This window comes from Coptis chinensis, chromosome 5 (genome assembly GCF_015680905.1).
Source record: "Coptis chinensis isolate HL-2020 chromosome 5, ASM1568090v1, whole genome shotgun sequence".
Lineage (NCBI taxonomy): Eukaryota > Viridiplantae > Streptophyta > Magnoliopsida > Ranunculales > Ranunculaceae > Coptis > Coptis chinensis.
The window spans coordinates 97,087,182-97,113,991 of NC_141460.1; the positions used below are offsets into that span (position 1 = coordinate 97,087,182).

Sequence of the window (26,810 nt, forward strand, 5' to 3'; positions counted from 1 at the left end):
CATTCTTCAAATTTGAAGAGTATGCTACCACCACCTAGAGATGCTATTAGAAGAGTAACTCTACCACCGAATTTGGATTTGTGATACGACCCACTGCTTTTTAAATTTAGATAGGGATGGGTCTCATTGTAATATTTTTCAGTAACCGTAAAAAGATATTTTATAGCTCCTTTCTTTGACTGTTATCCTCTAATGGCATGATCGATCTTCAAGCTCCATATGACTCTTTGGTGTTACAGGGTTTTATTAAACTATCGAATGATCGCAATTTCTCTCAATGTCAATGGCGAATTTAGAAATGCTTGTTTTTTGTTTTTTGTTTTTTATTTTTATTCTTTTTGCTTAAGTAAGTATTAGTTTATAGATTATTTCTTCTCAACCCTGTTTTTGACGTAATTTTTGCAGGTTCTTGTGTTTGAGATATTTAGCCCGATGGCTTTAACATGATTCAAAGGAATATTTTCTTTACATTTTTGTATTTCTACGTGTGTTTCTCGTTGCCACTGCAAAAGTGGACATTTCAGAGATAGAATCTGTCCACAGACTCGTATGTGTTTACAACTTTAATCCATAGATATTCAACAACTTATGTGTTTACAACAATCTTATATCATGTGTTACCCCTGTTCTTATTATTTTATTCGCAGCCTCGTTGCTTGCATTGCGGTTCTCAAATATTCATATGTCTACTAGCTATATTGTCATAGAAGGGAGCTTTCCCTTTTTTATTCTTATTTTTCAATAGATTGATTTCAGTTGATTGTTACCTAGGCAAACTAGTTTCAGTATTCAATTCAGTGTGTTTAATTATAAAAGCAACAAACAATAAAACGTTTTAAGTTCTAGTTCAAGACTTCAAATACTGAAATACATATTTGCTACGATTGTTAGTCCGGCCTTTTTATGTGTTACTATCATTACTTATTTTTCTTAATAGTGAGAGATCCTTTGTGTTTGTTTTCTATTGAAGCATAGCAAGAGTGTAATGACATGCTTAATTATTACACTGGAACTTGTTAAATTATATGCTGGTGGGTCGGATGGCGCTAGCAACTTTGCCAACAATGTTATGGGGCATCGTCTTTACTATGGCTTTCGCACCATAATCCAACCTGATTGGATTGCGATTGCTCCAATATTCATCGACAGGGAAAACGGTCGCTGGTGTTGAAGAGGCTGTTAGGTGTGTCATGCAGACAACACAATTTGTCGGGCCTCACAGGCGGGTAAGAGCGGAGTCTGTCTTTAACAACTCATGGCTAAAGTGTTTCTAGCAAGCATCACCGCAGAATCCAGAGGATAAGTGCCCACCAGAGAATGCGGTGGATTTCTCTGGCGTGTATACTTCCAATGATAGTGGATATCCAGGATTAGTGATAAAATGTTTAGACTCCCGTCCGGTCATTAATATCTCCAACCACCACTATCTTGTGCGAGAGATATATTATTATCAGAAGTTTGTAAGAATAGTGGACGTGGATATAGTAGACCAAGATTGTCCTCAACCACGAAGAAATTTCTCGTTACAATCCACACCGTACTTGCGCCAACTGTAGAAATTTCTTTCGGTGTGGTATTGTTGGTGCAATTGTAGAAATTTCTCGATACTGAGAATTATTCGGATTTATGAGAGAATTATTTACTTCGGGAAATAAAACTTTTTAGGACCGTGTTTTGACATGTTTTCTGGTCCAAAAAAGCAATGATAAGCTCTCACCATCTCTGCAGTGCATTTGACGCCCATTTATCCAGTATCCGTCTTTTGAACGGTTCCACCTCTGTTCAGGCAGGTCCACTAATAAATTTAAACTGAAATTCTACCCTAAGTAACAGTTTCCATTGCTGAGTTGCTAAATAGATAAATAATAATAATAATAATAATAATAAAATCCCCATTGCTGGTTGCAAGGTCTACGCAGATGACTCACCCTCCATTGGCGCAAAATTTCATCGTCACATGGTATACCATTTTATATAAAGGCCATTTCCTGGCAATCTGGCATGAATGAGAGGATCCTTCTTTTTTTCAATAAACGAATGAGAGGATCCTTCAGCTATGTATGTGTATGTATGTGAATGTTTTGTAAAACGATTTTATTTTTCTTCTGTGTTTATTATTATTTTATTTTATTTTTGGTGGTCTATTTTTCCGTTAAAGATGTTTGGTGGTCTATGAATAAGCACAAAGAGATTACTAGTTTAATTTGCATAGGTCTATTCAGCTTTTACTACTAGATCAAGTACCAAAGGGTTCAAGTGACATACAAATCACGGTTATATGATGCCATGATGAAACTCAATATATATTAAGTGCAATCAAAATCAAACCTCCCATCTCCAAGCAATTGTTATCTGCACATCAACTTTTGTACGACTCCAGTCCTATACGTATGAAGCTTTGAGCTCTACGCCACTAAAAGGTTGCCTCATCTGCAACATGGGGAAACTATCAACACTTGCAGACAACTGATTCGAAAACTTCATACATTAACAGAGATGGACATCTTATAGCAAGTAATGTACCTTCATTGGCATCGCCCATGTTAAAATCGTCCTCATCATCATCAAAATCTTCGTTCTGCAAAATTGCGAGAAGGGCGTAAGTGTCTTGACTAGAAGACAATATTGAATCTCTCTTCCCCACCCACCCCACATGAGAGAGAGAGAGTCTAGGACGTGTAAAAACGACTTATCCCCGTACATTTTGACCAATATAGGGTATTTTCTTTTATATCTAGCTGACTATTTCAGATCTGAGTTGCTCAGGAATTTTCTGTTTTTTTGAAGAGGGGGGGGGGGGGCAGTTGCTGCCGAAGTGCAAGTTGGTATACCCACAAAGCAAACTACATTGCTAATACAAAAGTCACATAACTATCACAATTGTGTAACACACTGGGTTCAAATCCATATGAGTCTCAAGACGCCATAACTCATGGTACTAACCTGGTTATAATCCCCATCATCACTAAATTCTGCATCCTCCAGTTCTGGTTCTTCTTCATTATCCTCATCTTCACCTTCTTTCTTTTCTTTCTCGCCTTTCTCAGCTTTGCCCTAAACATGTTAACAATCAAAGGCTTCACTAAAACATTGCAGTAATGACTGAACATACAAAAGATCATGCATAGAAACACAAATTATGGAAATCGTGACGCCAGAATGTTTCACAGAGAAATACTCGTGAACAACATTTTCTCAGAAACCAAACTGAAATCTACTTATAAAGAGTCAAAGGTTTGTTATTTCCATGGAACACAGAGAGTAGAAACATGGGAAAGTTTAAAACAGATTCGCAGAGCCAGTATCAAGAACAAGAGGATATTCGACTTTATCTAAAACCAAGAAGAAGAAATAAATAAACCATTTTAAAAGAAGGGAAAAAGAACAGAACGTCTTAAGAGGAATTTTCATAACAAATTCAAGTCTATTCACAATAAATTAAGACAAAGACTAGTGAATATCCTAGACATTACCTCAATCTTCTCGTCAAGCTTCTCTAAGAAATCTAGCTTTTGTAGACCTGCCACAACAACGTTGGATCTGTTAGATATTTGGATGTAGTAATGTCCCAGTACGTACACATCAAACACCAGCATACTTTTGAAAGAAACAAAGTAATAAAAAAACAAAATTAAAAGGAAGAGAGTATTGCCACAATACTTACCTGATTCTGGATTCCAGCGTACTTTCCTTGGGTCATGCGCACGCCTTGAACCTGACATCTTTTACTATGTGAGGAAACCGTTTGGAATGCTTAAAGTAGAAAAACAATGTAGACATTAGTAATTCCTTTATTTGCAACTATTCTCACATTGATCGGCTGCATACCTTGAACTAGTTCTAGAGGAAAATTAGCAGGAGTAAGCCTGAGATGAGATGCAAGGGAGTCACGCTTTGATCGACTATTTGGCTTGCCCCTATCAGAATACCGCTCAATCTCGGTGTCCTTGAATTCTGAAATAACAATGCACAGGGAATATGAGAAAATAAACTTGAGATGGTATAGTTGTAAGAAACGGGAGCAGTAATTAATAGAACTTCCAAAATAGAATATCTTTATGTTGAAATTTTAATATTTTTTCAAGTTTAAAAATGTGTTAGCCTGATGCATACATTGTTTTTGAATTTCTTATCAGGCTGCTGGATGCATAACGAATATTTGGTATCTATTGAAGTTTTCTGTCGAATGTTGTTTCGCCTAGACTACATCAGATTGTTTTTGGTTTTCATTTTATAATTTTACTATGTTGGAGTTCAAAGTGCCACAAAGGATGCTCCTAAACATGTCAGACCAGCGTAGTAGAATAAAGAACTTCAAGAGCTCTACCAAGTAATCCTAGAACTCCGGCTAATTATACTGTTTTGAGTTTTTGACTCGGTCGTTTAGAACTGTATACGCTACTACAGTGCTTGATGAACAAATCATCAATTACTGCATTATTCTCCACTTCTGCTATTTGAAATCTTTGCCGCAGTTCATAAAGGATCTGCAAGATGAGACTCATTCTTAAGCCTGGCAAAATCCTGCAGATAAACTAGAGATGGTCAGATAAGGAGCAATTAGGCCATGAGCGCACGAGTCTTTTACAATCTGCAGGGACTATATTCTTTTTGATTTACAACCATCAATGACCATACCCAAAAAAAACAACAGAGTTACAACCATCAATGGTGTATTATCCGTCAACATAAACTCTTGTATTTCAGGTGAGACTCCAAAACAGAAACCGTTTCTGTCAAATACATTCGTAGTATTATCTTCTGAAACATGTTTCATTCTAGGCATATATCCAGCCTCCATCATTTCCATTGTAAGCATGTCCAGTTCAGCATAAATACATAGCAATTGCGGGTGTGATGTATCACTCACTGAGAACACATGGACTTTCTTTTTCGACCTCGATCCAGCAGTCTTTCTGATTCCCTTTTCTCTCATAGTTCTTCTTACCTGCCGTACTTCATTACACATACCAGCTTCTGCATAAATATTTGCCAGGGTCACATACGGAGCAGCACTACAAGGATCCATCTTAAATAGCTGGTTCGCAGCTTCCCTTCCAAGTTGTACTTCACCGTAAACCCTACACGAACCCAAAAAGGAAGACAGCATCACAACATTTGGCTCAAAGGGCATCTCATCCATCGTCTTCTTTGCCTTAGTGAGTTGGCCAGTTTTGTCATAAAGGTCAACCATGCATGCGTATTGGTCTAGTTCAGGAATCAGGTCATACTTGATTCCCATTTTGTCAAAGTATTCTGTTGCTCTATCCACGAGGCCAGCAACGTTACAAGCGGTTAACACAGCAGTTAAGCATATGTTATCGGGTCTCATGCCTTGTTCCTTGATTAATAGCTCAAATAGCTCCAACCCATCTTCGCCTCTTCCACCCTGAGCATACACTGTAATCATTGGCGTCCATAAAATGTTATTCCTGTGATCCAGTTGATCACAGATGAGGCGAGCCTCATCAATGCTGCCGCACTTGGAGTACATATCTATGAGAGAGCTGGCCACAAATACACTTGTCTCTTAACCTAGTTTTGTTACCAAAGAATGGATTTGGGTTCCCTGTGGACACAGTGCCAGAGCGGCACAAGCATTCAAAATGGTAGAGAAGGTAATCAAGGTATAATTCGTTGGACAGATATTCTGTTTTTGCATTTCCAGAAAAAGTGTCAAGGCCTGCTCACCGCACTGGTTTTGGGAATATGCAGCAATCATGGAATTGAGAAGAATAACATCCCTGTGAAGAGTGTCGTGATATAAGGATATAGCGAGGTTGATCTTACCGCATTTGGAGTAAGAATCAATGAGAGAAGTGACGACATAATTGTTAGTGACAGCCGAGTTTGATTACATGTGCATGGAGGGATGCAGACAATTGGGAGTTGGGTCTAATATGAGTGGCCAACATGTGTTTAAACAAAGAAAAAACTTGTATAGCATGGCCATTTTGAGCGAAGGCAGCTATGATGGAGGTCCAGGAGACGTGATCGTGTTGCTCCATGGTGTCGAAAACAGATTTGGCATCGAGGATGAGGCTAGATTTGGCATACATATTAACAAGGGCGGTGTTGATGAAGATGTTGTGTTGATACCAGCCAGTTTGAAGAATCCGAGCGTGAATTTGCAAACCAAAGCAGAGGTGAAGAATTTGGGTGCAAGGATTGAGAAGGGTGCAGAGAGTGAACTTAGTGGGCTTTATCCCACGGGCATTTAGGAGAAGAAAGGAGTTGAATGCTTGGAGGAAATGGGCATGTTGAGTGACGATAATAGCAGCAGAGTGAGAAGCTTGTATGTGGTTGGGCAAAACAAGAGCAGCAGAATGGGAGTAACTTGTTGTATGAAGAAGAAGTCGAAGTGGTGTTGATTGAGTGAACAAATGGCGGGGGTTAAGATGACAAGAAAGGCTAATTAGCATCAAAGCGGCAAGGAAAGGAAAGGAAGATTGTTTGTTGCCTTGAAAGTTTTGTTGGGGCTGGGCTTGTTAGTTAGTAAAGGGCTTTATCGTCATAATAAAAAAAATGTTACAGAAACTGGGGCTTTGCAATGGCGGAAAGAGAGGAGGAGGATGAAACCCTAGTAGTAGAAGACATGAAGAAAGAAATGAGCAGTAATCTTCTTATATATAAAGCGGATACCAGATTTCTCAATTAGTTACCGTATTCCCGGTTTTATGCCAAAGTTTTAAATGGGAAGGGTACCGGAAAGTTAGACAGACATTTATTTTTTTGTTCTTTATTGAAAGGGTAAATTGGTCAACATGCTTCGCCTTTAAACCCCTTAAATTACAACCGCGAAAAAACCGAAAGGCACATACTCTTTTCAAATAACTGCAAACTCTCATCTTCCTTCGTTCGTTCTTTTCAAGTTATTCTAATCGCGACCCAACTCTCCTCTTTTCATCATTCGAAACTCTCTCCCTGTTGTTTTCCCATTTTTATTATTATTATTTTTTTTAAATCTCTCTTATACAGAGTTCCGATGCTAGAGGTATTTTGTTATTTCTTCCTTTCAATTACTACTCTCTACGAGCATTTGCTTTGACATTTTCATTTTCGTTTTTTACGTAACCGGCGTGTTTCACATCGGGCGAACCGGACTTCAAAGAAGAGTTCACGAAAATGATATATACCTTCCTGATAATGTCTTCACTCATGGCCAACTATACGTTGCATTGTCGAGGTGCGTCTCAAGAAATAACATAAAGATTTTAGTAAAAAATGTAATCTTAACTAAACGTAGTGGAACTTACACTAGAAATATTGTATATCGGGACGTTTTACTTTCAGATAATGATGATTATATGGATGCTTTACATTGACCTTATTTTCGTATCATTATGGTATCATGCAATGAATCATTATTTGTTTTTTTAAAAAAAAAACAACTCCCTGATTTTCGTATCTACAATAAAATGTGATGTATTCCTGCATTACCTTTATAATTTGAATTATTTTATGATTATTTCTCTATTGTAGTTCAAATAAATAATATGGTTAGTTCGGGATACCCACCCACAATTAATAGTTGTAGTTAGGTATACGTCATCCCCACCACTCCCCACGCTTTACTTTTTAAAAGGTTCTCTACGGAGATATAAACATTCATGAAGTAGGAGATATCCTATGAGTATAAATTTTGGGAAATCCATTGGATTCACAAAATTTACTTCCTATTTGATTTGCCCATTATACCCCCTAAAACCTATGTATATCTGTAACCACCCAACAATACTCAAGTAGTAACTAGGATTTTTAGTGAAGAGTGGTTAGAGTGCAAAGGTTTAAAGTTATTTTTCTTAGAATGTTTCTTTGTCGTCTCTACCCCTTCATAGGCTGCGTTTTAGGCAATTGAACGTAGTGATGTTTGAGATATTTATATTTTAAATATTCACTTTGTAATTGTTTCATTTTGTTAGTACAGTACACGAGTGCCTTTATTTTTTATAATTAAGTCCTGACTATAAACAAAGCAAACGCCCAAACAATTAGAATAACAACTATTAAAGGGAGGGTATCCACGACTGGCCAAATTTTTTTTAACTCCGCCAATGCATTTTGCGTTCTTGCGTTGCTGGTCCCAAGCCCAGATAAAGGAGCAGGGAAAATAAATTTATTTTGATGTTGTATGCTATTAGTTATTCTTAGTAATCGATAACTGCATTTGGGACTTTAAACATAGCATGTCGACATTCAACTTTTCTTAGGAATTCTCGACTATCAAGTCAAGTATTTCCTATCGTTTTGTCCTTTTTCAATTTCAGTTTCTACATGTGGTGGTGGAGCAATTTATTTGTCACTAAAGTTGATTTAAGTTTTTTTTCGGTGTGGTGGTGAAGCAATAGACACGATCTGAAGTTGATCCGCAAGTCTGGGTTAGTAAATGTGATATACAAGATGTGCGCCCGTTAATGGGTCTATAAGATTAGGATTTAAGAATTTAACTCTCTACAAGAATATTTTGTTTTTGAGATTTGATTTATGTGTTTCAATACGATCTGTGGACTGGCCTTTATTGGAATTCAAGTGTGTATAGTTGCCCATCATCTGACTGTGGAGAAGACTAGCCTTCGAGAAGACTCCTTAGGACATTGACATAGACTTAGCCATAAACAAATACAGCAGTGTGATGGAAACCATTGCCCATTGTGGTCATCTTAATGAAGCAGAAGCTGTTTTTGAAGATATGAAACGGAAGAATTTGGTTCTAGATGAACCTGTGTACGCTCTCCCGTTAGATTTATGAGGAAAGGCTGGAAATGCTGATAAAGCTCATGAACACACCTTTCCCTAATGCTTATGAAATGCTTCAGAGTATGCTGGCTTTGGGTCTACTTACAAGTTGCTCCTCAGCTTCTTTACAGACAGAAGAATTCATGGTGATATGATGTTTTCTGGTTAGCTCATGACAACCACTAGCCACGCTGCTCATGCATTTCTGGTGTCCATGCCCGCAGCCAGACTACATGGTCATAATGTGAAAGATCATGAAAGCAACTTCATGGATCTAATGCACCCCTTCCAATTGTGACTTCAACCTCATACGGGCTCGGTCCTTCAGCAAAGGACTCCAAGCTGGGGATATAGACATGCGTATGTACCAAGAGACTTTGAAAGCCATGGAAATCATCTGCGACATCCCCGCATATGCCAAGGGAACATTAAGAAGCGATTAAGCCCCAAAGCACTCCTTCGACTTTATGTTGGAACCCCTTAGAAAGCTGCTTTTACGAAATAAACCAAACTATCGGTTAAAAGAAATGATAGAGAGGAGATATTTAAGAGAATTTTCAAAGAAATAACGACTCTGGAACACAATGTTGAAAAAGGTATGGTGGTTGCCATACTGCTGGATGGCTGAACTTGGTGGATGAGTACTGGGAGGGAAGGAATCTGCTCGAGAGTCCCAACTCCAGAATTTAATCAATTAGATAATGATAGAATGTAAGCAAGTTTTTAAAAGGATCAAATATGGATGTCACTAAAGTTGATCTCCAATTACTCGAAGCTTTTTGTTCCAGTTTGCTCAGATGGTGGCGCCCCTTGGTTCGTTGTAGGACTACCCAGTTTAGCTTCAGGGGGACCTTACACATTGTAGATGTCAACTGATTTCTGATTCACTTTCAGTTCAGAACGGATCTGACGTCAACTGCTATTTATCACTGCAAGGATCCAGATACGGATTGCGGAAGTACCCGCAGCGTTTTAAACTGCTATGGTTGTCACTTAAATTGGTCTCCACGTCACCACAGCGTTTTGATCCATATTGAGTCAGATAGTGGTGGCACTTGGTTCGGCGTAGAACATCCCGTTTAAGCTCCACCGGAACCTTCTCATTGGAGATGTCGATTGATTTCAGCTGATGTTTAGCATGAGAGGTTTTTCCCTGGAATTATCCATGAAATGGTTGAATATTCTGCCGAACTTCGCTTCAATGGAGGGACCGCGAAAAAAGATAAACAAAAAAAAACCAAATGGTTGGTGTATCTCTTTTTGTTTGCGGTTGCCCCAATTTTCTACGCCCATCCGGCTTTGCCGCTTCGGAGGAAAGTTAATGAAGTTCGATGAAATGTCCGAAACATCTTGGGGGCCATCTTTGGGGTGACATCCGCTAGGAGTATCCGCGGTGCCCGCGACCGCCTAGACTTCATGAAAAAATGTCGCTAGTTCAATGTATTTTTTTTAAGGTGGATACTCATGTAGGTTTGTTTCTTTGGGGCAAAAGCCGGTTACATCGATATTTTTGGGTCAATTCGATTTACGTTGGTGTGACTTGCTTTGGTTGTATATGGTCTCCCAACTACCGATGTGGCCTCTATAGGTTCGGAGTAACTCTTAACTTCGGTTTTGTGATTTTTCGCCATGCTCGAGCCAACATTCGACTCTCACCCGAACTGGCGTCGAGCCTCACGAAGAGACCAATTAAGCCTCTACCATTTTCCCTATTTGCATAAGCACATAATCCATCAAGGTCATACCACCTTAACACCATCAGAGCTGCATCTTGATTTTGCCTTTCTAACAATACTTGAGCTATCTTTGGATGTGTAGCAGGGCCTGCAATTTCCGGGATTACTTGAGCTATCTAAACCGATTAAACTTTAGGTTTAGAAAGGATCTGACGTCAACTGCTATTACTCACTGCAAGGATCCAGAATCCAAATGTTCACTAAGCAAACCAAACCAAATTTTGATGCATATGTGCTTAGGCAGTGCTATAGTAAATTCCCAGGAATCCTTATAGGCTTACAGCTTAGCATATTTATTTAATAAACTGTTGAGTTATTACCATTTTATACAAAAAGTTAAATCTATTCAGCCAATAAAAAACATGTACCAAAGACATATTCCAGGACCTTCACGCTCTAATTTCTAAATTTTTATTGCAGTCATGGATCGAACCTCGGGGGATACTTTGTGTGGTCCTTTCTTGATGTTTTTGAAGTAACGGGTGGTTACACGTCCCCGCAGCGTTTTGATCCATATTGGTCAGATAGTGGTGGCACTTGGTTCGGCACAGAACATCCCGTTTTAGCCCAGGGGGAGCTTCGCATTGGAGATGTCGACTGATTTCAGCAGATGTTTAGCATGAGAGATTTTTCCCTCGCTTCAACTGAGGGACACGAAAAACATAAACAGGGAAAACAAAAACCCTCAATAGATTTTGGTCAACAATTCAAATGTTTGGATCAGAATTCATCCCAATTCCCAACAATGGCTGGATGTGGTGGACCGTACGATTACTCTTCTTCTGGTTTCGGATCGACATCTCTTCTTCTCGGTTGATTAGCTAGGTGATTATCCACCCTTACCGGGTTGAGAGTAGTTGATTGTAACCCCGCCATTATGCCCGTTTATCCGCCAATTACTAGGAAAAAAAATTGGTGAGAGAAATAAAGTCTCGCTTTATGTTGTTACAAGGATGCATTTTTAAAAAATTGAGATTGGGCGATGAAAATAGAGTTCAACAAAAGAGTTGAGTAGTTAGAGTTATGTTGATCTCATTACCTATGTGAAGATGAGAAGAAAGGCTTATGTGAATATTGGTCGGTGGTATTTTCCATTTTATGCATGCAGTACATGCCGTGAATCTAGAGAACACTTTCGAGAAATATGCTTTCGGACATTACCGGATAAACTCACTTCGAGAGAGGCTTGGAACATGCCCGTGAAACAAAGTTGCTTTTGACTTATTTGGTGGTTAGTGCAACTTATTTTGAAGTGTTCTTGGATTACTTGATATTTTCAGATGGTTAATTTGATAATGATATTCTATCTACCAGTTTGTAAATGGAACGTAAAATGTTGTTTGCGGGATTGCATCCAAATTGGAGTGGGGACTCATCAGATATGTCTTGGCGAGGAGATGAAGAAGGTTTCTTATCTAAAGAAGGCGTGAGGCGTTGCTTTGATGGTAGCTTATTCGAATCTTGTGCCAAAGCTCGAAAGATGCCTCCGGTAAGCTGCAATAGGAATAGACAAATTGGCGAGAAAAGGCGGGGACAGAGCTGTGGAATTTTAATTGAACTGTATGGTGAACTTAACATAAGAAGTTACTTGGTGCTCATATGTATTGTTGATTCAATAATGTCTATTGTTGTTAAATTATACTTGGTGGCTTTGGTTTTGTTCCATATGTGGCTCCCCGATGATGCCTGCGATGCTTTATGCAGCGAAATATCAAATGAAAACTGAAAATCCAAAATGGTCACGTCGATGTGTCCGCAGAGAATACCATAAAGCAACCCGGTGAGAAGAGGGCAAGGGAACGACATAGGTAAACTTGGGATTTATGTTTTTTTTAATCTTTGATATTGTATTTTCCTACCTTTGTTGCTTTGGTTCATGCTTTGTTTGAGAAGTGTGTTGTCCAAAGCATTGCAAGAGCATAATACCCTCCATCTTTTCAGAACACCCCATCAAATTGTGAAGGGATTTATGATCAATCTCACCAACAAGAATTCCTCATAAACCTATTTCTTCAAATGGAGCTTTTGAACACTTTAAGATTCCAAGAAAAGTAAGCAAAAAAAACTTTTGAATCTAGAGCTAAGAATACGGATGAATTTCTATTAAAATCCCCATCAAATTGTGAAGGGGGATTTATGATCAATCTCCACCAACAAGAATTCCTCATAAACCTATTTCTTCAAATGGAGCTTTTGAACACTTCGAGATTCCAAGAAAAGTAAGCAAAAAAAACTTTTGAATCTAGAGCTAAGAATACGGATGAATTTATATTAAAATCCTTTGCATCTCTACATAATCAAAAAGATTAAACCGAGCGACCTTTTGTACTCCCTCAAAAGCTTGAACACGCTCTATCATAAAGAAGCAACTCAGAAAATACGAGAATAACCTTTGTACCATCGAAATGACTCAAAGCCCTCCATCTTAAAGAAGCAAAGCCGAAAATTCTTGAAGAGCTTGACACTTTCAGTCCCCACCAACTAATGTAGTAACAAGGCTTAATTGATCGTCTTTGCAAAGGCTTGCGGGTCGGGGTTTTAATGATCACTGCTGCTGCTGGTTGGGGTGTTCAATGATCATTTATTCTTTGCTTTGATAGCAACCTTTGCTTCATCTATTTTGCTTTGCTCTAACTACCGCCTAACAGTTAGGAATTGAACTCTAGACAAGACTATATTGTTGTCGCCATTGTTGATGTATGATACTAGGACTTAGTTCCGACATACATAACACACTTGCCTTTGTTCCTTCACATAAATTCATACGAGATGACTATAATAAAATCATTTACACATGGTGGTAATTTAGTCTTGACACTCATTTTCTTCATAGAACCGCAAGCTTCCATCTCAATTTTTTGGTTCTATTGTAGTCTCCTTTTGAATGTCTTGGCGTTATTTTTTTCATGTTCCGTTTACAAACAACTATCGTCGCTAACATTGCTTTTAAAGTTCAACATAGGTTTGCCTAACAAAAAAAAATATCATAAATCTTTTTGAAAAAAATGTTATCGCTATGTAACATTGTTAATTTGGATTTACACATTTTGAAATCATATTCAAATATTTTATCAAGAATTACTACACGTCTTACAAATATTTTCCCACATAAATTTTTTTTCCCCATAATGAAGTGGTTAATACTTTTTTCTTTTTTTTTTTTGCAAAAAACTTGGCTTAACTGGATATAGGACCTATCAAACATCTTAACCGCCATAGTATTTCATTTATAAACAGTTACTCAACCACTTCCCTTAAAGCCAAGAATCTAGGTTTCAGTTGAATCTATTTGAAAAGAGATACGTCCTACACACCATTTAGAATACAGATTCGGTTACTTCATACATTGACAATCCTAACTACCCTGTAACAAGTATGATGGTTACTATAAATACTAAAAAAATTGCATTTTCAAATCCCTATCTTCATCTACTTCTGTTCCATTCTCTTATGCGTCATCACCAAGAACAACAAGTACCCAAATCACTCCAAAAAGGTAGGCTTCTATGTAATAGTGATGCGATAGGATTTACATAAATAGTTGTTCTATAAAACTACTAGATTTGCTCTGCCATGTAATACTGTTTGTTATGATATTGGTAAACAAACACTTTCTTTAAAGTCCCCTCACGATTCAGTTGCGGCAGCTACTGCCTACCATGTAGTCTAACCATTGTTGCTTAATATCCCAAACCATTGTTGGTCAATATTTCAATAATGAGTTAGTATATAATGGCCCAAACCAACTCATTATTTTACAATACTCAGGCCCAAAACAATATATAAAAATGGGCCAACCCAGTACATCATGAAATGCTTAATATATGGTGAACTAAATGATTATTATTTTGAAAAAGGTTCATAAATTGGGACAAAAAAACCAACATTTCATTGCATTATGTTAATCAAGTGGAATCCCGAAACCTGGCAAAGTTTTGCATGTGCAGCTTGGTGCTAATAACATTTTCAGAATAGGGACCAATAAACAATGTAAGAATTGATCAAAATATTGTACGACTAATAGCAGGATGAAACAGATGTAATTCAGCGATGCAGCTAGCATCCATAATTTCTTCCTTTTGTCACCTCCATACAAATTGATTGAAAAAATTCAACCCTCCATCATTTGAATAATTCAATCTCCATACACATGAAATGGATCCACATTATATTAAAAGCTTTTAAATTGTACTCTTGCCACATATAGCCATCTTACCGAAAGCTATTATTTACACATTCAATTCAGTCCACATATTATATCCGACTTAAATGTGAACGTTTCTAAATAAAAAAAAAAACAATGGCTTTTTTTAGCTAGCAACAATTTCTTTCTCTACCAAGCTACATACTTATTTAAACCGACCAAAATATTTAACGACAACAAAAAAATAGCTGATGGATTCGCTAGATCATTTTGAAAACAATAATAAGAAAAATGTTATTCTTCTTGCATTTTTTTTTAGATATTTTATTATTCAGTTTAGAATAGCAATTATGTTGCACAACATGATGTAATATTCTTATATCTTACAGGTAGTATATTCATATAAATCCAACAATGTTCCTCCATCACATATAAATGCTCGACAAGATAATTACACAACTAGCAACACAAAGGTAAACTTCATCAGCATAGTACCTATTTTTTAGGTAAATTAGTTTGTGGCATATACAATACTAATTACATACTAACTAAATTACAGGTTGTTAAATATCTCTTCAAATATATTTATTCGCAGCATGACAGAGCAGCAAAAATCGAATCAAACAAAAAATAAAACTAGCGTATTCAAGTGTTTTTTTTCTTTTTTTATTGAAGTTTTTTGAATATAAAACATTTTACATAATCCATTCAGACAAATGTAATATGTAATATTTTACATTTTACATAATTATTTCCTTTGATTTTTTCCACCCCAATTTTCTTTCCTAGCACGTGCAACACACGTGCCCGTTTACTAGTATATATAAGAAGAATAATAAAGGAACAAATAGTGCAATGACAAATATTAAGACAAATATTGCAAAACTTGGCATTTCCTACCATGTTGTAAACAAGGAAAACGGCCCGATGCGGTTCGTCTAAGAATAATTAATGGTTCCCATGCATGTATTTTTGGTTTTCATTGATCTAGTATATATAAAGCGGATACCAGATTTCGCATTACTTCCCGTATTCGGTTTTTAGACCAAAGTATTTAATGGGAAGGGTACCGAAAGTTAGACTGACCATTTTATTTTTGCTCTTTTCTTTGAAAAGTAAAATTGGTAAACATGCTTGACCCTGTAAACCCCTTAAATTACAACCGCAAAAAAACCCCGAACGGACATACTCTTTCATTAAGCTCCTTAAATCAATGAAACAAATAACTCGCAAACCACGATTTATTTTCAACGTTTTCTCATCATCGACCCAACTCTCCTCTCCTCATCATTTGGTTTTGTTTGTTTTTTGATTTCGGGAAGAGTTTAGGAAGGCGATAAAGAGAAGTTTCCACTAACAAATTTGTTCTTTGTTATAAGATCTACAACTTCTCTACGGTAATTTTCAAGTTTTGAAACATGAAATAAGTTTGATTCGTTTTTTTCTTTTGTGTTGAAATTTGTAAAGGTTGGTAAAGCCGGGTGGTTAGAAATGGAAGTCGTTGTCCGATCTTTGTAAGTTATTTCTTCTAAAAACGCGTTGTAAGATTCAGTTGTTGTTAAAATTAGGTTGAAACTGATTATTGTATACTTTTGTGTTTGGTATATTTGAAGGAAAAGGGTCCTTATGTGGCAAAAGCAACGAAAAGGAAGACACTATGCCAAGATTCTTCATGCTTATAATGACAAGCTGATATTTTAACTTCTCATCAAGAGTGTTTTTGTTGAATGTGAAGTAAAATTTATTGATGAGTCATACTGTTTTATGGAAATCTATATTGCAATTCTTATGATAGTCAATCTCATCATGTTTTTGAACTGATGTTACTATTCATGTAATTTTGGAGTAAAATTGATTGAATTGTTGTTAAGTGTTAGTGAGATTTGATATTGATTTGTCTCGGTCAAGGGGTTTGAGAACCGTGAACTCTTATCTTGATTCATGTGTTTTATTGGGGGTAATTAGGCAAATGGTGGTGATGAGGAAGATGACTCGATAAGTCAATGATGATGATCATGAGGGAAGCAAGTGGAGAGGTTAGTTTTTTTAAATGGAGACCTTAAAAGCGGTTTGATTTAACTTTGATTGACTGATCTGTTTCTGTTTTGCAGGAAGGAGATAAAGAATAAAGAGTTATATATACAACTAAAGTCAGAAAGTTAGATTGGAAATCTCTCTGTAGCCTCTGTAGTCTATTATGAAATATTAGATAGGTAGAAGTTTTCATTTTTATTCGAACAGATTTGTTTTGTTAATGGATAGTAGTTGTTTCTGTTCCTAATTTTTTCAAATCATTGTATCACTGTTTTCACCGTCAATAAGTTTTTCCACACGCCACCCTGTTCTTTAATTGTATGAATTTTCTAGAGCACTTATACCCTTTCATTTGTCTTCGTGCGAAGTTTGATTGGATCGAAGCCAACACGCTGAACTTCGCCATAGAATCGGGTAAGATTAATGAACTTCGCCATAGTCTATAGTTTTGCATTCAATTTGATTTTTTGTTTTCGAACCGCCATATATATTGTTTTGTGGTTCCTACTATCGGGTGTTGGTCACATTTACGGTGTCAAGAGTTGCACCATTGGATGAGTTCTCTCACGCCTCCTTTAAGTCCTCCTCGTCTTTAGCAATGAAAGCCCAGCCAGTGATGCGGTACGAGTTCATCGTGGGCTGCAATGGATAAAAGCCCTATGAATTGTTGAAGTTTGTTCAATTTGGAAGCCTCAATCTATGAATTGTTGATTTAGTTTATAGAATTAATTGTTTAGTGTAGTTATTGGTTGTTATCTATTAGTTTGCTTAATAAATTGATTGTATTTTCTTCCGGATCTCTATATCGATATTGGTTGGCCTCTATATACCGAAAAAGATGGACATGCATATGAGGTAATTTCTTAGACCACGCTCACCTTAAAGTCACGTTGTTGACTTGAATTGCAAATTGGTTTAAAAGCGTTATTGTTTAACCAGGGCATTAGGTTAATCGTGAATGATCCTCGGGACCATTTTAAACTCACTTACACGTGAGATTAAGGAAGTTGATCCGATGGGAAGGAGGTAAAGTACAATTCAGCCACTCATTATTTGGTAGTAGAAGGTATTCTGTTTGTGTTTAACTTATCAATTGTTCACTATACAAGTGACTAAGCTGGTACCCGCTGTGTCAAATGAGATTAAAGATGCTCTTTTAATCTACATTAGGAGGCGCATGACCCTACAGCCGCTGAAAATACAAGCAGACATTGAAATGAAATGTTTTTAGATGGATGGGGTTCTTCACATCAAGGTCATTATCTCATACTATTGTCTTTAATTCATTTCGTTTCTTTTGCTAATATGATTTGGTTAGCTTATTTGCCCAAATTTAAGTTGCTGTAGCCCGTAATACGTCCATTCTTCTCCATTTTACGCCGCCATGCGGGAAATTTGAAAATTTCTTTGGAAATGAGGATTGTCCTGTCAAGATGAAATTTGTGGCTCCCCCACTGTATGCCTTTACAACACAGACTCTTGACAAGGTATGCACTACTATTGGCCTTGATTTTTTTTATGTGAATGTCATATACTGTTTACCGGTTTCCTTTATGAGGTGTTTCATACTTTCATGTACGGTTGGACATGTAAACAGTGTATAATTTGATCAAATGAGAATTGTTACTTATAGTGTTTTTGTAATTGAAAATTTAGTATTAAGTAACTAAAAACTAATATTAGTTGTACTAATAAAAGTCATTTATATATTAGACCTCCTTAACAAATTTGATGTTATCATTTCATTTTTTTAATTTAGTTAATTATTTGTGTGTTATATGGTTGATTGGTTAAGGGTTTCAAACATTTGGCCTTGAAAGCCTGTGGGTAGTGGTTTACTAATTAATAATTTGGTTTTCCTCATTTAGTGTTGGGGTTCTAATTGTCCATTCTATCCCTATCGTTAAACATATGCATTTCCAAAGCGAGACCAACCCGAAAGAAGTAGCTAGCAAAGGACAAACTCAGTATAACATTCTCTTGGTGGTATGTCTCCCCATCGCATGTATTATGCTAACATCACAAATTAATGATTTCTTAACTTCGGGTTTTGTTAGGTATCGCGCAGGATGTAGCTAAGAGTAACATTTCTAAATGGAAATGCTATGAAAGGATGGGCATGATCTTTGGTTAAACCTGCATTGTTTGATGTTGTTGTTGCTGTCATTGTTGTGCCTAGCTCCAGGTCCTTATGAATTGGCTAAATTGAGTAGTGTATTTATTTGTCTGCGAGCCATGCCATACTGTTGCAGCTGACCTCTGTGCTAAGCATTTTGTGCATGTCCTTAGCCAGTCTATGTAGTTTTAAGAATTTCAGAGAAGTTGTTGTATCTTTATTGCTTTTTAACTATTATAAGAAAGCAAGTCAAAGAAAAGAATGGCGTCTGTCACTACTTACTGAACAATGTGCAAGTGTTGGATATTCTAAATTGTTAACTCTTCTCTTGGTCATGCTTCCTTCTATGTTTTCTGTTGGACTATATTATCTGTCATAGGTTTTAGGAGATCTATTAGCCCACCTATTAGTTGGATTTACACATCTTTGATCAATGGCTAAAGTATAAAGTTTAATCATGTGGACAAATAATGGAATTGCGGCCAGTCATTCTAACTTTCACTTTCGGAATAGGTATTGACACATTTCTTGAAAGTGATTTTCAATTTATCTTCTATGTTTTCTTTGTTCATTTTATGGATTTAAAGCAATTATTTGCTCTTTAACTTTGATATTTTCCGCTCCATCAAGAACTTCTCGGAGAGCCATTTCACAACAAAAATAAGTTGTAAGATACTATTTCCTTTCTTTGTGATTTTGGCATGGTGATTATTTACTATTTGTTTTATAGATACTTAATTCTTTAAAACTAACACGGGGAAATAAAACGCTTTTATTATGTTGGCATAGGAAATTTATTTATACAACTTAAATGATACCGTGCAAACTTCAGACAAGGTTGTTGCATCTAAGAGAATCCGCAAATTTTACAAGGTTAGAAACTTTAGATTAGTTACACTTACATCTATTGTGATTTTTAGTTTTAATAAAAGTTTGAACAAAGAATATATGGTTATAGGACTGAAGGTTGGAGATGGACTAGAGCATGCAGCAATTAGTAGGTATAGGTTCTTTTGCCTTTATCAATCTCTGAGCAGACCTCAAAGGAGTTATCCAGTAATGAGGACCCTAGCAGTAGCCCCTACCATTATGTAATTTTTAGTTCTTTTAAACTACGGTGAATTGTGTATTATTAATGATAGTGATGTAAGATACTCATTTGGACTTAAGTTTATGATTATATTTGGTTAATAGATATTTTTTCAGTGGCAGAATTGTTAGAGCAGTATTTGAGTTCACTTCAAATATTTTCAAATTTGTTTCGACTGTTTTTATTAGTGCCGCCAACCCAGTACCATGCTACTGGTTTGATATTGCATTAAGTTCTTGCAATATAATAGATTGGCCTTTACCTTATCCTCAATAAGTAGCCACTATATCAAATTCCTGGTACCTCACTCCCACCATAAACACAACTTGAATTCCCAACAGCCCCATCAAAGATTGAGCATTGAGTTGGTTAATTTGTCACAAACACGTTAAGCCCTATCTGCTTTGGATATTAGGGGGTGTCTATCCCATTAGTTAGCGGATCGAGACAATTAATCATTGTATTGAGAAGAAAGCAAGTATGCCTTCAAATGTGGACGGCTTTGGGACCTTTTCTAAAAATCTTATAAATCTTTAGCCATGCTTTGAACAAGTAAGTGTAGTCAGACCTAATTATTAGCCTATACGGTCGAGAGCTATCAGCTATGTAGTAAGAGCTCTTTGTCTTGAAAAGTTGGTTTAGCTTCAAGAACTGTTGTTGTGGTCATCGAAGACTCCCCTCTTTGGCATCACATGATACCGTATTATCACTTGCATTTGCCACCTAGCGCCACTTCAATAGGAGTTCAGCAAGTGGGTGCAGTCATTGAAGCATGATGGGATACGAATGCCAACCCACAAATAATTACTGGGATTTTGTTTATTAATTTGCAAATCAAGTAACACCTCTAAACATATGGTCGTGGGGTAGCGAGCTTAATAGGGAAGAAGTTAAGAGAATCAAGGTGAGGCTCTCGAACTAGAGGCTTCTAGGCGGGCAAAGGGAAAACCTTAAGGTTGTGAGATTGGCAGAGATGAACAAGAAAACAGGTCGAAAACATCAAGATTAATGCCTTTGAAAAGAAGCCGGTTAACACAAGTTTTAAGTGAAAAAGGATATGATCCATTCCCCAAAAATGCCCAAAGTCAATAAATTTTTTTGTATAAAACCCTCTCACATAAGATTTCCAAAAATGGGCATTTTGTTATTGGATCGTTAGAGTCAGTGGAGGCAATGAGGTAAAAGGTGTAGCAGGGACAACTAATGTGCCAGTTGTTGCATAATCGGACCTTCATCTCTCAAGTTAGTGCATTTCGCCTAATTTTATTTTATTTTATTTTTGTGTTTGTTCATGTGTTTTGAAGAACAAATGTAGTCGCCAATCGTGTACACAACGAATGACTAATACTCAAGAAGACATCTGTGTAGTAGGTTCCAGTCTTTAGTATTTCCTTCTTTTCATGTGTAAGTGTGATGTAGTTTTTTAAAAATTTGCATTCCTATAAATAAACTAATTTTTGTACTACTTTTTTCCTAGCTTGAAAGTTTCTTCAGAATCAAATGATGGGAAATTATATCTATCTTGAAAAAAAGATAAAGCATGATACGTACATTTAATAATAGCAGTTTACCTAATAACATTCTTCACAAACTTTTACCTTTGTAGATACAAAATACTACGTGCAAATGAGCATTTTGGTTTGGGCTTAGTGTGCACAATGGATCACACTTTTAATGCCTCACGAACTCCTTCATTATGCACTCTGTTAAAGTACTACATGTCTACATGTGGAGTTGGGTGATAATAGCATTTTCGTAATGGGGACCAATAACCAATGCAAGAATTGATCAAAGTTGTTGCCACTAACGGGATGTGGTGAAACAGATATAATTTAGCGATCGACTAGCATCCATAATTTCTTCTTTTTTTTGCCTCTATACAAATGATTTGAAAAATCACCACTTTCGCCATTTGAATCATTCAATCTCCATACATAATGAAATGAGATCCACAATATATTGAAAGTTTTAAATGGTAATCTTGCCACATAGACATCTTTCTCGAAAGCTTTTACTTACACATTCAATTCACTCTACATATTATATCCGACTTAATAGTTCTATAGACAACTATCAACAGAGGCCAATGTATTTTTTTTTAATTGTTTCTCAATGTGATCATTTCTAAATAATAATTAAATAAAAAAATATTAAAAAAAAAAAAAACTCGACCGTGATAATTACACAACCAACAACAATATTCTTATATCTTACATATAGTATACTCATATGAATCCAACAATGTTCCTCAATCACATATAAACGCTCGACAAGATAATTACACAACCAACAACACAAATGTTAACTTCATCAACATAATACCTATTTTTTGGTAAATTAGTTTGTGGCAATCATATTGACTAAATTACAAAAGTGCTTAAATACCCGCTCAATATATTTATTAAGCACCATGGGCGAGCGACAAAAAGCAAATCGGACAAAAGAACACAACTAGCGTATTGAAGTGTTCTTTCTTATTGAAGTTTTTGTCTTTTTTCTTATTGAAGTTTTTGGACCACTCGACCAGTATTAATCTAAAACGATACATAATATATCCATTAAAAAAAATGTAATATGTTACTATTCTAATTTATATGTGTTCATTCCTCGATCTTTTCCACCCTAATTTTTTTCTAGAACGCAACCGACGCACCTGCTTACTAGTAATAATAATAATAATAACCACAATGAAGACATGGAAGATAAAGAAGAAGAAGACTCGGCGCCTCTTCTTCCTCGACTCTGAAGAAGATGTTCAAAATGTGGAAAGCATTAGTCGACAATCCCTCGACGGCTGAGACTCTCTCTCTCTCTCTCTCAAACCGCACATGTATGAATGTATAAAAGTTTCGCTTAGTATCGGGCCTTGTATAAAAGGGGCTCACTCTATGCATATGCTTGCGTTTTGTGACAAAATAAGTGATTGCTTATGGGATATCTAGCTATATCTAGCTTATGGGATTAGGAAAGGGTCAATGCAAAACTTCGAAGCTCAAAACCAAGGATTGAAATGCTTGGTCAAGGCAAGAAGTATAACAAGCATGAATATATCATCGTATCACAGATTCACGACATATTGGCCATTAGATTTAGGTTGGATAGATGAAGCATCCTACCATGTGACCAACACATTTCCATATCACTTCCATCACTAAATGCCTAAAAGTAAAGTTTCATACTTTTTATAGCGTAACCATGTTCACAGGGGAAGAATGCTTGTTGTTTATGAAATGAAGTGCTTGGAGGTTGTTCCAGAGCCCCAACAATGCTATGTTACATGGACACGCCATATTTCAAAAATAATTAGTGGTTTGATACATATCCACGTGTCCGTGTCGGACACCTACCGCATTAATATTGTATGTGATATACCTCAATTTTTATATTTTGCCGCGGTCGGACACTTCTTATCCTGTCGGATACTCTGACACACGCATTTGTGTCAATGTAAGTTAACAACAATGGAATCAAATGGGCAGATTGAAAGCAGGTGTTAAGCATTGGAAAGTCGCAAATATTTGGACCCTGACTTTTCCATTGAATAGGACAGGATACATGTACTCACATGCTAGGGGAAATCAATGGAACTTACAAAGGTCGGCTTCCTAAAAGTACTTTGATATTAGGAAGGACATATTTTATCCCCTATCTTGATATTTGCAATAAACTTCACAATTCCAGTTATTAAAATAAATGAATAATCAAGGGATTATGACACTTGAAGCCTTGCTCAAGGATCGTACGAAGATCCCCGAGCCCTCAAAAATATGTACTAGTGTTCTGCCCCCACCCATCCACACACACACACAAAATAATAATAATAATAATAATAATAATAATAATAATAATAAAGAATTAAATAACTAAAGATACTAAAATAAACAATGAGTAAAATAGAACTTTGTAACTCAAAAACTCTCACTTGTTTGGGATGCCTCTTCAAGATAATATGGAGAAGATTTCCAATAGTTCTGAGTCTGAAACTCCTATAGATTAAGGTCATCTCTCAACTTTTACTCTTATCAGGCAACTCAACATCCCGCATGTCAAAGACCATTGCGGGTGGGAAAACTAATACATATATACCATGACCGGTTACTCTTCAAGTAATAAGTATAATAAAAGCGATTAAATCTAACAGAGTGTACAAAATTATTGCATGATGTAACACATAAAAACTATACATTAAATCTTATCCAACATAACGGTGGGCTAAATGAGCTCATACAGCAACATGTCTAAATTACCCATGACCAGCTAAATAAATCTTTGCAGAGATGTTATGAAGTAAAACATCGAGAAACCAAAATGGGAGCATCAAACTCTTAAATTTAGGAAGTAATAAGTTAATTAAAAAGAAAAAGAAAGACACTCACCGGAAAAGGATATAAGGCTCTTGTGCGTAACCACCAAAGTCTCCATGCGATCCGCCCACGCGGCCACGCCCTCTGGCAGGCCATCTCTTCTTCTAAGGAATTGACAGCTAAATCTTTATTTTATTACAAAGAAAACATAAAACAAACCTTAGAATTGCAATGTTGGGGGAGAATCAATGTTCTAAGGGTGTGTTTGTTAAAATTTTACTAATGGAAAGGAAAGGAAATAAAAAGAGTGATCCACTATGGAAAGGAATGGAATGGAAATTGATTTCAAAATGGTTTGTCCTGTTTGGTAAACCGTGGAAAGGAAAATAAAACTGGGAGTATAGTCTTCGAGCATGTTACCACAAGCAATATAGTCTCCGAGCACTTCAACCCACTTCAACAACCTAGGTATTGGCTTACGTTTATAGGTTTTCCTTTTCGGGTTTGCCTGCCGACATAAAACAATATACACAACTTGTTAGTCATATTCTTTTTTTTTTCGTTAAACTTGTTAGTCATATTCACAAAAACAAAAGATACTTCATAACACTTTTATAATTACATGCCATGCCACAATTTTAAAATAATAATCAAACGGGCATCGTATTGTAAAGGAAAATACTCATCAATCAGTTCAACATATATATAGTCAAAACATATATAAGTTGGATTGACACAAATCCAAATGGGTCAGAAACTACACTCCAAGCTCTACAATGTTTGTTCACACTCAAAATCTTGAATCCGACTTAGAAATTTACTTAACCTAACTGTAAACACAGAACTTCGTCAGAAAAATTCTGGCTGACCTCTCTGTACTAAAACAGTCGTAACTTTTTTTGTATAACTTGGATTAGTACAAGGTCAATTGGGTATGAAACTGCACTAGATTATCTACAACTAACCTTCGCACCATGAAAGCAGGTTCCCAACAGAAAATGCACGAATGCCACCAAACACATAACATCGCCGATAAATCCCTTTTGTACTAGAACAGTGAAACTTACTAAAAGGCGGAGACATAAACGGTGACTAATACTACCAAGGATTTATACCATGATTAATAGAATGTATTATAAACTGTTTTAAGATTAAGCATGAATAAAATATTAAGATTAACAAATATAATATTAACTAACATGAAAATGTATGCGATATCGACATGATATAAATATAATTCACAATAAACTAAAGTAAAAACGAGATAATATATGACAACGCAAGGAAGTAACTAATAAAAGTTGAGGTAGCATAATACAAGAAGTTGACTATACAGTTCTTATAACTCAGACCAGAATAAAGTTGAATAAAGTTGAGGACATTCTTACAGCAAAGTGAAACAGAAAACAATATGGCAGACATACTGCTTTAACATAAGACGATAAGAACTATGATATCACACTAATCTCCTATTATACTATTGTGATTTTTCCAATTGGACTACAAAAAAAAAAAAATGATATAAGGGGTTCATGCATCTAAACTAGCTTACCAGACATTAGTCTAATTGTTCTAGCCACACCAAAAATTCACAAGAACGGCTAGTGCATTGAATGAAATTGATTGCTTGCTTTTTATTAGTATGCAATGTGGTGGCATATTTATATTACTAACCAACAGTAATCAATGTCCTCATTGTCTGTAAATCCCTAGAAACTCATACATCTATAGTTAGTCAGAAAAATGCATGCTCCCATTATAATGAGGAATGATGTCGCTTTTAATTGATAGAATTAGGAAATATATCTCAAATTCTACATTGATAATTCGAAAAAATTTATTCTTTGAAGAGAAAAAAAAAAAAAAATCCAAAAACCAACAAAAAATAGTATAACAAACGATTATTGATCGATACCTTGTAGCGCTAAAAAACTTGCTAAATTGAGTGGTTATGGTGCCATTCCTCGTTGCTTGCAAAATGTGCCTTCCGAGGCATAACCGCTGGGTAGGTGATTACTTGATGGCTAACTTGTTTCCAGTTTGCAGCTAAACTTTTGTGTCTGATAGCGTAATGCATTTGACAGGCAACTGCTGCTGAGGTACAAGATCTTATTGTTTCTGGAAAACGATTGGAGGCCCTTCAGTATGCTCAAGAAGGTCAGCCCTGGGGCTTCACATTTCACCTTGCTGTAGATCTTGGCCTTAGTGTGATTTTTTGTAATTCCTATAATTGAGTGTGTGTGTGCCTTCTGTTTAAAGTTTATCCGGATTAGCCTTTTTTCACACTTTGTACTAGTGTTTGACCGGGCTTCCATTTGTTTGCTTGGTTGCCACTTCTGTTGGTTAAACTTATATGGTTATGGCTGTTATTGTCTGAAGCCCCATTATTTTGTGAATGTGTAGAAAATTTGGTGGTATGACATTCTTTTGGCTCCATACCTTTTCTGTAAAACATGATAATGACTTCCAGCACCTGATGTTGGAATCTCTGCGGTATTTCTAAATACTACTAATTAGGCCCTCATTCAGGCCTGCAGTAAGCCCTCATCTATAATTACCTTATTACTATATCAAAGTTTTGTTTTACTTAAAATATCCTTAGGGTTATAGTATCTACCCTTTTAGAAATTAGGTAAAGTCCACAACCATA

The 26,810-nt window shown here is 36.3% G+C and overlaps 1 protein-coding gene and 1 long non-coding RNA gene across 2 annotated transcripts; one reads left to right on the top strand and one right to left on the bottom strand.

The window, feature by feature from the left end:
* Positions 1-2,191: 2,191 nt before the first annotated feature.
* Positions 2,192-24,316, bottom strand: LOC147500640 (uncharacterized). Its single transcript, XM_086563665.1, has 8 exons — positions 24,233-24,316; positions 23,779-23,842; positions 3,829-3,954; positions 3,665-3,715; positions 3,474-3,520; positions 2,944-3,054; positions 2,524-2,578; positions 2,192-2,430 (listed from the first exon to the last, which is right to left on the bottom strand). Exons 1-8 carry the CDS (start codon positions 24,314-24,316, stop codon positions 2,414-2,416), a joined length of 555 nt encoding a protein of 184 aa, XP_086419791.1. The 3' UTR covers positions 2,192-2,413.
* Positions 19,526-19,963, top strand: LOC147500641 (uncharacterized). Its single transcript, XR_015194724.1, has 2 exons — positions 19,526-19,639; positions 19,725-19,963. It is a non-coding gene; the product is annotated as an uncharacterized LOC147500641 (long non-coding RNA).
* Positions 24,317-26,810: the final 2,494 nt, after the last annotated feature.